The following is a 15,853-nucleotide window of genomic DNA, read 5'->3' on the forward strand; positions in this document are numbered from 1 at the left end:
ACAGGAAGTAACTGCACAAAATCCGGGAGGAGCATCTGGTATCGAAAGGTAGAACAACAGTGCCGTGAGAATAACTACAATCAAACACATCGCACCAAAGAACAAAATCCGAGTAGAAATCTCTAGACCTGCAGTGTGTGTGTGTTTGCGTTTGCTTGTGTGCGTTTATTTCCAGCAAAGAGCTCAGGGGCAAGACTGCGACGTGTCTGCTCGACTGCACTCGGGGCGCCACAGCTGGTGCCCGTTCCGATAAGGCGACAATCTGACCCAGTCGTATCGTGGAGCAGATGGACGCCGCTGTTCAAGGAAAGGGCAGTGCCACTGTTGCCATGGCTCAGACACAGACTTGGGACGGACGGAGTCTTAAGACCAGATTCCGTCAGGGGCAATTTCGAGTGACGAATCAACCTGCCAGGCATGTTTTGGGAATGTGGGAGGAAACCGGAGTACCCAGAGAAAACCCACACAGGCATGGGGAGAACATAGGAAGGCCGGAGCCGGAATCAAACCCACGACCTCCGTATTGTGAGGCCATCGTGCTAAGCAGTCGGGCCACCACTATTCAGTACACGAATCCAAAAAAAGTCACGAAGAAAGCTTAAATTCCACTTTCTCCACCCTCCGCAAAAGTCGTGATGAAAAAAAGCACAATGAGCAACCATCGCGGCCCCCCAGGCCTCGGGTGGCAAATTAAGCGTCGACAATAATCCTCCCGGAATTGCTATTGCGCAAACCAATCCAGCGGGGAGGAAGCGGCGAGCTGACATTCCCTGGGCTCTGGTGTGTAAACGGCAATCGCTGAATTCATTTAGTCGTCTCCGACACGAAAGGCAATCAAGCCGTGATGTGAACAAACGCAACGTGGGAACTTGCTTCATCACATTGCTTCTTTATCAGCGTATGACCGCATCTGAAGGAACTAAAACCGCCAGACCAAAAAGTGGACCGTAGATCAGACGTGGCACGGTCACATCTCTGCTACTACCACAGACGATTTGCGGCCACTGTGACATCATACACTGGCCTCTTTTGGATTCCTGCCATCATGGCGGATTTAAATGACACCGACGGGTCTCGGAACACAGAGGACACTTGTCATTTACAACAAAAACCACATAAGCCTCGCCCTTACATCTTTAACGGACGTGAAGGACAGCTGTCAACATCCAGATTACATCCCGGCTGGACGAAGAAATTCACCGCGCAAACATCGACGCTGTTATGACCTTCAAATCGGAGTAGGTTTATCTTTCCAATTAATAGGTAGTCAAGAGAAGATCTTGGGAGACTTTGATAAGTGAAGAACCAGACAAACAAAGTAAAAAGGATCCCGTAGGAATCGGGAGGTTGTACTCGATGACGGCTACTAATGACGGCCCTGTCCTTGGTGGTCTCCTCCCTATCTGATGTCTTCCAGATTGTCTTACAATTCAAACCGGCACAAATAAAAGAAATTTAGCGTCTACAAGACTTGAGCTATGCCGTCTGACGATGGCGCCGCTGGAGGTCGGCCAAGCGACCGCGCAGAGACAGTGAAGTCAATGCGAGGCGATTAAAGGGAGAAGAATTGCCCAGTTTACAAGAATGCAATCAAGTTAGGATGGATGCCGCTGTGTCCGGCCCTCCAGTGCTGGCTAAAGCTTGTAAAGTGTGCGCCGTAGAGGGCGTTACACAGGGTAACGGGGGGAGGCTTAAAAGGCTTTCTTGTCGGGCCGTCAGCTTTTCCTCCCCGGGGATTGTGTTCTATCGCCAGAAAGGTTAGCCCTTTAGCTACCTATCGCAGTCTTGGGCACAGATAGCGCAGGTTTTTCTCTTTGAAAGGTCTTCCATCAGCGGATACGGCCTCTGAGGCCTGACCTCTCGGTATATTCACTCGCAGCAGGGTGGCATGTACACCGCGGCATATTGAGCAGGAAGCGTCGTCTTCACCCAATTTCACCCCAACTAGGCCTTGGTGTGTGATTATTGATCCGCAAGGAGAACACAAGGATCTTGCAGACTCGAAGGCCACTGCTTGATCCTTCACAGGACTATGAGGCACATTTCAAACTATGAACGTTCAGAGGCCCCTGGTGTATTTTGCTCACAAAATACAATTCAAGGGTTAAGTTTTGACATTTTTTGGGAACGGCAGGTTCAAAAAGTGCATCAACATGAACTCATTGACTACCATTGACGGCTAAATACGTCTTTTGTGTAGGAGTTAAGGGATGATTTCAGACAGTCTGAGGCCTCCGTGGAAAGCCAGGAAAAAGGTAGACGGTCTTTTGCCGAGCTTGTGGAAATAAATCAATGACGCCGGTCTTGAATTATTATCCCCCAAATGAAAAGTGAATTAAAGAGCCACCACCGGCCGCGCACCATTCAGGGAACGTGTATCCAGTTCCCCTTAATTGCATCATCCCAATATGTGGCTCCATTGAAGAATCCAATATTTTCTTATTACTTGTGGGAAGTCAACTCGGAAGTAGCGATCCTTCCAAGGTTGCACGATCCTTTTGTCTCTCGTATTTGCGTCGAGCCAACAGCCGCCAATTATGAAGCAGCCGCTCCATTAATAAATCCAATTTGAGCACAAGGGTAATCTCGCAGAAAAACAACGCGAGACGCCAGCCACGGAGGAAACGCACCGGTTCGTATGAAAAAGCAAATATTTTTGTGTAAGAGAGGCCGGCATTGCTGAGGAAAGGCAATGCTCAGAGGCAGGATGGGGAAGAAACGGCGGCGGAATCAATGAGGCCTGACAGAGCGGAGCGGGAGAAAAAAGGCCCGACGAACACATTTGCCCATTTTTGTACGTCGCAGGAGCAGAAAAAAAACATCTTTGCGTTGACGTGAACGCCACTCAGATATCGCCGAATGGCATCTCAGTGACAAACTATTCCTATTCACAACCTCTAGAGGGCACTATTGTCTCACTCATTCGTACCCCAACGCCATGAATAGTCACAAGATCAAATCAACTAAATGACCACTTACCATTTAGTCCTCATACATCTTACGAAGACGGTTCTTCAGTCTTGTGCACAAAAATATGAATCGACCAATAAATCAGCAGCTGGCAGGAGCTTGACTCTGATTCTTGTGGGTACCCGGCATGCCTTTGGGCCATTAAGTCAATAGAGTGACCTTCAAGAAAGCAAATGGTTTGCAGAATATTATCATGTGCATACGGGGTGGTGGGTGAAAAAAAAAATGCAAGGCGGAATACGTCCCTGCGGCGTCAATACAATGGATGCAGTTTACATGTCATCTGTTTTTGACGTTTGCAAGAGAGGATTATTGGAACAAAAACAAACCCAATGACTCGGGGAATCATTCGGAGTGCTCTTGCTCGGATGTCGACTCAAAATTAGCTCGTGATGTGTAGCTTCGGGTTTCTCAGTATACTTAACTTCTATTTCGTTTTGACTTTTAGTGACTGTTAGTTTTAATTTGTTTGTAGATCAGGTTTGTTAATTGTTATTTGTTTTAGTATTAGTTTTGTTTAATAAATAAATAAACATAAATATATATAAATATCTATAGACAAATATAAATATATATAGAGATAAATATATATATAAATAAATATATATATATAAATAAATAAATAAGTTTCTCATTCTAACCAGAAACTTTCTCGAAAAAAACTTTCTTGTGCTGGGCGAGGAAGTTTCCCGTTAGGTAAAAATATAACCTAACTAATTTCATTTTCACAAAGAAACACAAACTAAAATGGAGCTACAGTCTCTCCCATGCACGCGTACTACTTTCTCACCCTAATCAGAAAATTTCTCATCCTCATGAGAAAGTTTTCTCGTCAGCACGAGAAACAATTTTTTTCCCTCCATGTCACTTTAGGGACTCCGTATTTATTACATTGAAGATTTACAACAAAAAAAAAAAGCTCACAAAATATTGTGTTATAAAGTAAACTTCAAATCTGGTTGACCTTACCTCTTTTATACCAATACCAAAATAAAAATGCTCATGAAAGATATTAGATATCGATTCGAACCGTCCCGTCGCAGCCAGAATTTAGGATTCTGTCTTTCCACTACCAGTCCAAAAGTCATTCGTTCCTCCCACGCCTTCGCTCGCTTCAACGATGCAATTCTAAGTCGTCAACCTGCGGTCCAGAAGTTGTCATACTTCCTTCGGCACATTGTCGCTACCTCGCTTCAATCTGGCTCCAGTCACTTCCGTTCTTTTCCTGTGTCCTTGACTTGTCAATAGATAAGATGCTATCAATAGGCGAGTGATGGATCCCCACATTAGCGAGCAACATAAAACCCTGAGCTGTGTTGTCTGGCTTCAAACAGACGTGCATAAATCCAAAAGTGAGAATTTTGTTTGGCGCCGACGGAGCGACCCCGTTAGGCTTCATCCACCGCCATTTTATCCTCTCGCCTTCTTATGCGGTTATTAAGCCATTTGCGAGTGTCGTTGGATTTTTGATTCTGCTGCGTGCACATGTCGTGGAACCTCTGTTGCTCCTGCACCATCGCCGTCTGGGAAGGGACGCAGAGAGAGGCGTTTTGAGACCAGCCGAAACGCGACATGGGAATTTTCAGCCGACTGGAGAACGACGGCGGCGAGGTGACCTGCTGGTCCTCGTACTGCGTCAGGATGCCGTGCATTCGATCCCTCCTGTTGGTGGCTTTGCGCTCGCGCTCCTCCACCAGCAGGTCGCGCTCCGTCTGGTAAACCTGGATTCGTTCTAAGCGCTCCTTCCGCTGGCTCTCCTCCATCTCGGGATCCAACAGGATCGGGATATCAAAATTCTTTCTGCGGGAAATACACACGGACGCTGTTGTCAAGGATGAAAAGTTTGGAGAGGGTTAGAATGGTTTGGTTTGTTACTTTTTATTTGTTTTAGAATTAGTTTTATTTATTTATTTTTTGTTTGTTTTTAAATATGGAGTTATTTGACAATCTTTTTTTTTTGCCAAGTGTTTGACCTTCTTTCTCCTGCACGTATGGCAGGGGTGGGCAAACTTTTTGATTGGTGAGCCACAATGGGTTGTAAAATTTGACAGCGGGGCCGCACCAGGAGCGGATGGATTTGGTAACCTCACCTCATCGGAGAAAAAAAAAAAAAACATTTAATTTTCAATGAAAGTGAACAAAAGCATTTTTTTCAAGTGGGCCAGATGTAAACGTCTAACGGGCCTCATGTGGCCCCCGGGCCGTAGTTTGCCCATGCCTAACGTATGCTCTTATATTTGGAACGAACCCCGAGACAAAGATCAAAACAAAGGACATTTTCGCTTTGACGAATAAAATATGTAGTTTTGATTCGTTTTCTCTTTTTCTTTCCAGAGCATTTTTTTGTATTTAATTTTGTTTTCGTTTTCTCTCTTTTTTTTCCCCAGAGCATTTTTTTTGTTTTTATTTTGCTTTATAAAGCCATTTCGCCGTCTAAAACAATATTTGTATTGCCTCGCGCTTGCATGCGATGTAGTTCTCGATTTGCACACTAGGTGGTGCTGTTCTTCCTAAAAGAAAATGTGGAGGGATTCCACAAAGTGACTGTCTTGAATTTCACTGCATAAGCGAAGAGCAGTTGAAATCAGCTCAGAGCTTTTATTAAACGTAATGAATGTCAACAAATTTGACATGTGACACTTGAAGAGATTGACGATTAAAAACCTTTGGCTAGTTTAGTTCTATTCATAAAAATATTCCAGTGGCCATCGCATCCTTTTATTGACTTCATCTTCAATGATAACATTTTGGACCGCGTGGCCGTGTCGCAAAAATGTTGCACATCGTCGTCGTTTACAACTTTTATACTAAACCTTGCAATGTTCCATGTGCACGTGGCGCGAATGGAAAATGGCAGATGGGAGAGATGTGCAGGGGAAATTGTGGACTTTATCTGACACGCCGGGCCATAAATCCAAAATGACATGTGTGCGAGTGTTCCTGCTTTAAGGCTTCATTGTAAGGCCGCTGTTAAATGGCACCAAGAGTGTGTTGTCTGCGTCTGCCCGTGTGTGATAAGAAGAAGCCAACAAGAGGAAGGCAGAGCCAGGAATGGAAGCAGTTTGCAAAAAGTTTTTTTTTTTTTTTTTTTTTTTTTAAGTTGGCGGAAGAGAAAAGAACAAGCGGCCATCTGAGGTGCAAACATAGATGGAGAGGGAGAAAAAAAAAGAAAAAAAAAACAAGTGTTGGCCTTTTTCTGGAGTTAACGATGACGGGAAGCCAGTCGCTGCGCTATTGAAGCAAAAGTTAACGAGCATCGGCCAGTGCAACCTATTTCAGCCGAGCGAGCGCACACACACACGATGAGCTCAACGAGGGGGGGTCCGGAAATAGCTTTTTGATTAAGAGACCCAAATACCGGCTCGTTTGTCACGGCCAGGGGATGGAGTGTGTGTGAGGGAAGGCGAGGTGGCGAAAAAGGCAGAGGTGATGACATAAGAGACAAAAGCGCACGCCCTCTGGGATGGAGACGCTTTTTTTTTTTTTGCACTCTCGCTGATTTGACACTTTGGATAGTGACAAGCATAAAGCGCAGCGTCGTAAAAGATACACAGAATTTTTTTTTTTTTTGGGCCATAATTCCCTTTCTCTGCATAACGCGCGCACACTCAGGGCTGACAACGAGGCACTCTAAAGTCAGCCAGATTCCAAAGTGCGCCATTTTGCTCCCCCCAAACACTTAATGAAATAAAAAAAAATGCATGACCCACCTGATGAACGGCGTGTAGTCCAAGGGAGGAACAACGATGCTTAACAGTTGTTCAATGGGTATAGTGGGAGCGTCGGGAGGAATAGGGCTGCAGCCGTCCTCTTGAGGAGAACAAACATCTGATTGAAGGCAAGATGAAGTGGTTCGAGAACGCCGACGACATGTTTCTTTCTCTTCAACCTACCCGACGACTCGGTGACGGGCGACTCGGGAGGTGGAACGTCGCCATCTTTGGGGAGGTAATATTGACTGAGCCAGTTGAGACGCAACTGCCATGCCTTCAACGGGGTCACAAACAAGGGAGTAAGGCAAGCGGCGGACGAAAGAATTAGGACGGAGCCACAGCCAAAACTTTGAATCAAAATTAGCGGGAGACATGCCGTATGTTTATTGGGCCAAAAAAAGCCTGATTTCAAAGTATCGAGTAGTCAGAAAGGCTGCCGATAACAAAAAAAAGATACTTATGGAAAACAATCTGATAGTTAAGTCTTCCTCGCCAGTAGGTGGCACTACATCGGCGGATTTGACACCACGGCAACTCATATTACAGCTTTTTGTTCACAATTATCTCTCATTAAATTCATTAAAATTTTATGCAGCAAAATGTCAGTGACGACTCAACCACGACCGTTCAGTTCCAGATATTTTGCAACCCCACCACTAGTCTAAAATGTGGGAAAAAAAACCCACACGCAGTACACGGGTGAACTAAGGTGGAGTGTCCCAATACTTTTGCCTACTTTCCCGACACACGCCGCCGCTCGGTTACCTTGGCAGCGCGGCCCGGTTCGGCCGCCTCCCAGGCTCTTTTAATAGCCTTGATTTGCTCTATTCGCTCAACGTCCTTCTTCACCACGATGCTCTCGGCTTGGCTCTTGTCGACAGCCACGCGCAGCGTGTAGTTGGCCTTGGTGAGGTCAAGGCCCTGCGCGCACACACACACACATCTGAAGGTCACCGCACTGCCGACACATGATGAGACTGTCCCTTTCAATGAGCAACTCCGCCTTGATTTCGATTTTTCGTCTTTGTTTTTGCAGAGCTGGCCGCGTAGAATATGTCATTGTTCAGTTCATTTATTTGCAGATCATGACATCGGCAGCTTCCAACAACGCCGCGCCGCTAATGAAAGAGAACGCATTCAAATGGAAATCTGCGGCGGTGAGTTGGTGTGCTGTGGGGGGGGGGGGGGGGGGGGGAATCTGCCTTTCAAATTTGATTGCATTTTAGATTAGAGGGCTAGCAACAGTTTGTGTTTATCGCGGAGGAATACGATCCAGTCTCAACCTAAACGGGTGAAAAGTCGACCATATGCTTTAAATACAAATTTAAACGCATGCAAAAAAGAAAAAAAAAAAAGAGACATATTGTAGTGTCTGTGCCTTTAAGAGGCGGAGCCTGATGACAGCGACTCTGGGCAGTCTCTCGCCTTAACATTAACACCGTTGGCGGTACCAAAGGCGCAACGTGTGAGGTATTACGCCCACGCGTGACCAGCACACACTCACGGCTGACAATGAGGCGCTCTAAAGCCATTCCTATGCGTAGATTACAGTTAAAGGCACTTTTGGGGATTTTTTTTTTTGTTGTTGTTTTATTTGTCAATTGTATCGTCTGCAGCTGCGATACATCATTACCATTTCTTCCCTGGAGACAGATGAGGAGTTGCCGGTCCCCTTGTCCTCTTCGCCTTTTCGGTTAACTTTGGTCGTCTCCGGGATGGGTTCGTCGCTGCCCGATGTGGCAGACACGGATTCCGTCAATTCCTCCGGAAAGTACACTGCATTTTGCAAAGATACGATTCAGGATGTCATTCGAGTTTCACTGCTGATTTTTGTTTTTTTATTTTGATTTTTCCTTACCTTTGTGTGTGTGATTTTGTTAAGATAAACCCTGCAACCTGATATTCATTTTCATTTATATGACACCAATTCACAACCATGGTTATAATAGAACAGACTTTCCACTAGGTGTCAGTATCGCTCCACAACAACCTGACCTGTCTGTCAGGTGTCTTCAAGGAAAGGAAAAAAAGTCAGTACGAGGCAATCCTAATAAGGACACTCGCTTAAAAAAAAAAAATGGATGAACAAATTATTCCACTGTCGCCCCGCCCCTCCCAAAAAAAGTGGAAGTCATTCAAAAAAAATAAAATAAAAAAAGTAAAGAATTATTTTCTCCCTCCCCCCCAAAAAAATGGTTGAACAATCCACTGTTTTCCCCAAAAAAGTAGAAGTCATTCAAAGAAAATAAAATTTAAAAAAAAATTATTTATTAAATTATTTTCACCCCCCCCCCAAAAAAAATGCTGAACGTCGCAATGTGTTGTTTGCGCACTCGCATGCTAGGGGGCAGTGTTGCGCTTCCCAGCTAAAATGGACACCAACAGAAAAAAAAAAAAAAAAAAATGGCTCCCTCCTCACAACAATCCATCAATTAGACTGGCCTCCAAGTTACTCTCATTGAAGCCATTTGGAAAATTCAGCGCAATGCCATTTTGGGATAGCAAAAGCCATATACGATAAAGGCTAATATATAACACAGCTGCACACACCCCGCTAATGAAAACAAATGGCCGTTGTTTTATGTGCTAAGCACCGAGGGCTTAAGCGATACATACCGGGATAATGCAGGCAAGCTGCTCATTAAAGATGCGCGCGCCACTATTTGGCTTGTCGGAAACCTTGTTAAAAGCGCGTTTCAAAGTGCGGCGTGGCGTGAGCCAACCATGTGGCATGCAGGGAGCATGATCAAGGGCACGGGCTCGCCGTTGAGACGTGGCTTAACTGGGTGAAATTAATTCACTTTCCTGCTGAGATATTTCCCAGGGCACCAGGAACGGGTTGGGGGGGGGCACGAAGAGCAAACTTCATTTGACTTCCCATTGACCCACTTCCTCAAGCCTGGTGGAGAACCATAGGAGGCTTGCGTGGTTTGCTGGACGATATATAGAAGCTGCACAGGAGCAAAATGATGACAGTCGAGCACATGTTGCGCAAGATGTGACGGATGCAAACACCACTGGAGAATTACGATGGCGTTGCTAATGAAAAGCGATAATTAAGTCAACCAACGTGAGGGTGATTTAAGGTCGAGATGCAGATTTTTGCAAGAGGCGTGCGCGATTCTCGCTCCGGCTATGATTTGGAGCTGGTTAAATTCAGCGGTTGTACTGGTGGTATATTACTTGGACCACTTGGTGACCGACCCCTTTGGAAAATTCATAAATAAACATCAATGAATGACATGGTCGTGAGCTGCCAGCTTTTATTTTTTGAGTCGGCGCGTATCGTCACATTTTTAGAAGTCGGTCGGAGCTTTGTATTGATTTGACGCATATTAATGAAGGAAAACGTAGAAGCAAATGGCCGTGTGTGTGTGTGTGTGTGCTTTTCACGTGTGACGTGGGCTTAGTGTACTGGAGTGCAGGTACCTTGGGTTTCTTTGAAACTGAGCAGATGGGCGAAAGCCAACTGGGCCTCATCCAAATCCCAGCTGTGATAGAGCACCTCTGCCCTTAGCAAGTATCTGTGATCCTGTCATACATAAAAAAAAAAAAAATTAAAAAAAAAATCTATGTAAAATACTGAGGGGCGGGGTTTGCATGATAGATTAAAAATATCCCACAGAGCATATTTTATAAACCGCAGTAAGGACATGATATTCAAATGAGCATGAGGTGTGAATCAACTTTTCTTTTTTTTTTTTTTCTAAAACGGCTCATACTCAAGCTGCCAAACAGCCCGCTCTAATTGATCAGCGGTCTTCAGGACTAGTCAATATGCGTTCACTCCCGCCTGCTGATGCTTCGCTGCATTCGACATGATCCGTCTCATTACCCGTCCGCGCTGCCGCTCATTTTTCATTAGTGGCTCGGCGTGATTGGTAGGTGGCGTTGCAGCATTTTAAAAAAAAATAAATAAATAAATAAATCTCCCGTGTGTGTGTGAGAGTTAATCGACAAGTGAAGCGATTTCTGCTCAGGCAGACAGCTGCAACAAAAGTGTCCCTCCACTTTCCGCGGCTGGCGTCTTTGGTGAGAATGTGACTTGAGTGCGCCTGCGAGTAAGGTGCTAGGAAGTGAAAAATGGAGCAGAAAAAGCAGAAGGAGAAGGATGAGGAGGAAGGTCCACGCAGTCGGCGTTACCGGCGCCTTGGTGGGCGGCGGCAAGCGGTCATCCTCGCAGTCCGATTTCCCCGACGTACTGCTCTCCTCGTCCTCGTCCGTGCTGTCGTCTAACAACTTGATCTCGTCCTCCTGCGCTGGGGGCGTGTGCTGGTTCTCCTCAACGGCGCCACTGGCAGCTGTAACGAGGGGAGCAGAGGCCTGAGTCGGAGGAAAATAAAAAGACAAACGGCGCGCCCTGTTATCGCAGCAGGAAGTGGAAAGCAAATGAAAGAGTTGCAAAAAGTTGCGCTCTGACAGGGGGGGGGAGAAAAAACGAATCTGAGTCTAGTTCATTCGAAGGACAATAGAGCGGAACCTCCAAAGTGGAACTAAATCTGTTCCAGGACATGGGTTGACTTTTAAATCATTTTATAGGACAGGTTTTGAATAACAGTCACGCAAGTAGAGGTGCAACGATTAATCGGCAATTAATCGGTTAACAAATTAATTAGTGCCATTGTTTTTGAGGATGGATTCATTGTTTTGAAATTGTTAAAATTCTGGAATTTCCGCCTCTCAACTGTTAATATTGGGAAATTGTAATTTATTTCTATAAACTCCCGTGAAAGTAGAATAATTATCTTTATGGTGAATTAAAACAATTGCAAACATCAGATTTTATGTGTAATTTATTGCGAAATCCAATACTGAATCCAGTTTTACCTCTGTGCATTTTCTGTCCTGAAATGTCCTTTGCTGTATTACTAAAGATGTCAAACATATTTTTTTAAGTTTATCGGATTAATCGACAAAATAATCGGCGGATTAATCGATTATTAAAAATAATCGTTACATACGAGTAGAAAAAGAGCCACTGTTGTATCCGAATTGCAGACAAAATCTTGAAATTTGAATTCTGTTGTCAGGAATGAACAGAAACCAACAACAAAAAAGTCGCCCCTCCCAAAAAAAAAAAAAAAAAAAATAATCAAAACACCTAAAAAAACAAAAAAACGGTCACAAACCTAATGGCTCCTCCTCCTCTTCCTCCTCCTCCTCCTTCTCTTCGTTGGGCAGGAAGTTGGCGACGGGAATAACGACGTGGCCTTGGCCGATGGCGCTGGCCACGACCGTCTCTTGCTCCAGGATTGACAGACGTATCTTGACGTAACGGCTGGAGGTCTGAAAGTGAATCGTGCCGACGAGAGGCACGGTCACCTTCAAAGTATAGCTGCGGGGGGAAAATAAATTACATTCACAGCCATTGACGGCTAAAGACGTCAAATATCCTTTGTTTTTTGTTTTTTTTACTCGGCTGGTACTGAATGAATTAAAAATCAAAATAAAAAAAATAAATAAATAAATAAATCACAATTGCACGCATATTAGACTTGCAAGACGACTACTGTCGCCGCTTCTTGTTCTTACCCACATATAATATCGTTACTGTTGGGGATGTAATAATCCTGGAATTCCTGCACGGCAAACGTGTCGAGCGGAAGCGCGTGGGACAATTTCGGCAGAGGCTCTCGGGTGGCGGTCAAGCGCAAAGTCCACTTGGCGTTGGCGGGTGGCGATTCAGGCGTGAGAACCTCAGCCACAAACGTGTAACCCAGCTGCACAGGGAGATACGGAAAAGATTTGTAAATTATATTTGCGGCGCAAATGTTATAACGGCAACGTCACTCTGATTTGGAAATTTATATTTCGATTGTGTTGCACGGCATACGAAACTCACAATCCACGAAGTAATAATCAAACCTCATTGGGTTGATAAAGAAGGGGCGGGACTCTTGTGATGAGCTTGCTCAGCTCCTCTCCGGTGTCGTTATTAATGACGTGCAGGCGGGAATACGAGACTGGACTGTAGACCTTTGGCAACATCAGCGTCTCCTTGGTAAAAAAGAACACCTCTCTTCACACACGCATACAACATGGAGAGAACAAGCGATTCAATTCAAAAGGAATCACGGGGGAAGAAAGAAGAGTCGGTCGGGATGACATTTGTCCAACCTAAAGACCAAGAGCCAAGAGTTGGCTTTGTCCGGGAGGTTGACGGAGTAGTCGGTGAAGACCACTTTGGTCCATTCGTCCAGCTGACACGGGTAGATTGTGGTTTCCCTGTCGGAGAGCTCAAACATGTACCTGTTCAACAGGGAAAACAACAACACAGATTTATTTTTTTTTTTAATATTTTCTGCTGTGCTTGTCCTCATTTTGGTCAGCAAGCAGAGCTGGAGTCCATCCCAGCTGACTTTGGACTGAAATAGAATCAGAAGCTCTGTGCTGGCAACTATGGGCTGATATTTGTGCCTCCAGAAACTGAATCTGAATATTATTATTGTAATATAATAAATGATTATAATATTGAGCTGAATATTTGAATTGAAAACAGAATTATTGAATTACATAAATTGTAAATGAAAAAATTCAGATTCAAATTAAACAATAAATATACAATTTATGTAATTCAATAATTCCGTTTTCAATTCAAATTCACATTCAAATCGATAATATTCAGATTCAGTTTCTAGTGGCACAAATATCAGCCCATAGGCAACGCACTACAAAGAGCCGCAATAAAGCGACGACAAGAAGAAGGAAAAAAAAATTAAATGAGACGCACACGTGCACACACACAAAACGTGACTAATTTCCGCATTATATCGTCAACATTAACTCAATCACTGCAAGCCCAGGTGAAAAAAAATCCACTTTCTGACTTTTATATCCGTCAATGGCAATGAATGGGAAAAAAAAATTGGCAGTGAATGAATTAAAAGACAGAATTTGTGAAAATGTTCAATTTCATATTTTTTGCACAAATCATCCCCACTTATTGAACAACTCCAAGAAGATTGTTCTATGATTGCTGCAACGTGACGGTTTGGTACCCGACTCGAGCAACGTCATAAACGGACGACTCATTATTACTTGACGAGGCGTGAAAAGTGAACGGAAACGCTCGTTGAAGTGATGACAAGTCCATGGCTTGTCCCGCCTTTCGCCCAAAAATCCGGCTCATGACCATAAAAAAAAAATAAAAAAAAGAATTATTATTGCCTGACGTGCTTGACTCAAAAAAGCATTAATACTATTTCTAGTCCCTATGGAGGCTAAAAATAAATAAATAAATTAAAAAAAAAAAAAACACCCAGCAATATGAACAAATCAACAGACCGGATTACGTCCCAGTTTGGAGATTCCACTCTAATCAGAAAAAGTTGACGCACACAATGTCCACATCCTCCGCGCCAGGATGAAGCGGGCCCTTAACGCTCATGCACAAACACACTTCCCCAGGCGCTGGGTCACACGGCAGACGCCGCCAGCTCGTTGGAACCACGTAAGGATAAACAGCAGATGGTACCGCTGGGAAAAAAGATGGAACACAATGTGGAAAATGCTCCCCGCCTGGCCGCCGCAAACCAGGAGAGGGAGCCAATTCCGGGCGTGTGTGGCAAAGCAGAGGAGCTCCCAAAAAAAAAAAAAAGAAAAAAAAAAGGGGGGGGATGAAAGGATCTCAAATCGACAGCACATATTGTACAGAGCGGGACTGCGGCGTGCTAATAGGCTCGCTGCTGGTTGGAAAAACAAAGTCTGCGACGAAGAAAGCTAGCAAGACAGAGCAAGAGAGAGGAAAAAAAAAAAAAAATTGTAAACCTTCATTTACCGGAGCAGGGAGGCAGCGTGTTTGTCAATATCGCATTCCACCTTGGACCACATGTCTGAGAGGACAGCGGACGCACGGATGCTCTCCTTGGTGCCTGTATACGATTAAAGATGAAAGACAATGCACGTTGATGAAACATTTATTGGGGTTGACCTACTTTCCGTCGAGCGCGAGGGGGGTGGGGGGGGGGGAATCGCAGCTTATTCCGAATCGTACCGCCGTGTAACGCACTTGTCGTGTGGCACATTGTTTTGCCGCGCTAATGAGCGGGCGGTGCGGCGCTTTCTAATGGACTGCTTTCTGAAAGTGATACATCGGGGCCAAAAGGCAGGCCACGGAGAGATGAAGACTTACTATATTTATCACCTGCGGGAGGGCTGGAGAGAGACGGAAAAGAGCGAGCGCGGAGGGAAAAAAAAAAAAAATGGATGTCAACCAAAAAGAGTTGTTCGGCCGCAGAAAAAGGCGGATTGGTTCTCTTAATTAAAACGTTTGCAATTCAAGTGGCAGCCTGACAGCGACATGTTTGGCTCATGAATACGCTGCGCGGCAATTTGCAAAACGAGTCAAAGTAAAAACGAAAATTGAGCAGGTGAGCAAAGGTGTGGCCCCCGGGCCACATATGGCCTGCGACGATCCTTAATATGGTCCACCAAGCAAGTCCCTAAAATGTATTAAATAAGAATTTAAAAAATAAATAAATAAATAATACTTCATTTTAATACTCAGTCACCATGGCTCAACAAAGTATTTAAAATATTATTTTTACCCTTAAATAAGAAATAAAAAAATAATACTTCATTTTAATACTCAGTCCCCATGGCTCATCAAATATATTTAAAAAAATATATATTTTTACCCTTAAATAAGAATTAAAAAAATAAATAAATAATGCTTCATTTTAATACTAAGTCACCATGCCACATCAAAAATATTTTTAAAAAAAATATTTTTTTTACCCTTAAATAAGAATGAAAAAAATATATAAAAAATAATTTTAAAACTCAGTCACCATGGCTCATCCAAAAAAAAATAAAAAAAACATATTTTTACATTTTAGTTAGCCACTGTAATTGTATGCAAATACAAATACTGTATAAGAAATAATTAAATAAATGTTAAATGAAAAATGCATTGCACATAAAACACTTCCAAAAGACCAAACAAACATTACACTTGCGTAAAATATGACTTAACAGAAATGTTCATTTTAAGAATGTCAAAATTTTATTTAAAACCGACGCTGACCGTTTCATCAACCCGAATCAAAAATGGATTCACTCAACATTTTTAATTCATTTTTAAAATGACAACCTTTAAATCAAACATAAAGAAAGTCATGTTGGCTCCACTGTAAAAAATGTTCTGTATATTTGTCAGCCTGTGTGAAAAA

At 43.8% G+C, this 15,853-nt stretch overlaps 1 protein-coding gene across 2 annotated transcripts in view; it reads right to left on the bottom strand.

The window, feature by feature from the left end:
• Nucleotides 1–3,900: 3,900 nt before the first annotated feature.
• adgb (androglobin) overlaps nt 3,901–15,853 on the bottom strand; it is a 29,854-nt gene continuing 17,901 nt past the window's right edge. The window contains exons 22-34 of one of the 2 annotated variants that reach the window (XM_088286974.1): nt 14,461–14,554; nt 12,801–12,932; nt 12,549–12,702; nt 12,216–12,403; nt 11,813–12,018; nt 10,827–10,984; nt 10,113–10,215; nt 8,317–8,459; nt 7,449–7,604; nt 6,864–6,957; nt 6,681–6,780; nt 4,587–4,770; nt 3,901–4,493 (exon numbers count right to left, since the gene is read on the bottom strand). In XM_088286974.1, coding sequence (XP_088143100.1) covers nt 4,359–4,493; nt 4,587–4,770; nt 6,681–6,780; nt 6,864–6,957; nt 7,449–7,604; nt 8,317–8,459; nt 10,113–10,215; nt 10,827–10,984; nt 11,813–12,018; nt 12,216–12,403; nt 12,549–12,702; nt 12,801–12,932; nt 14,461–14,554 — 1,847 coding nt within the window. In that variant the 3' untranslated portion in view covers nt 3,901–4,358. Of the gene's footprint in view, nt 4,494–4,586; nt 4,771–6,680; nt 6,799–6,863; nt 6,958–7,448; nt 7,605–8,316; nt 8,460–10,112; nt 10,216–10,826; nt 10,985–11,812; nt 12,019–12,215; nt 12,404–12,548; nt 12,703–12,800; nt 12,933–14,460; nt 14,555–15,853 lie in introns of both variants that reach the window. The other variant, XM_088286972.1, reaches the window with a different exon arrangement.

Source organism: Idiotropiscis lumnitzeri, chromosome 21, assembly GCF_059441095.1.
Source record: "Idiotropiscis lumnitzeri isolate Australia: NSW breed Sydney's pygmy pipehorse chromosome 21, RoL_Ilum_1.0, whole genome shotgun sequence".
Classification (NCBI taxonomy): Eukaryota; Metazoa; Chordata; class Actinopteri; order Syngnathiformes; family Syngnathidae; genus Idiotropiscis; species Idiotropiscis lumnitzeri.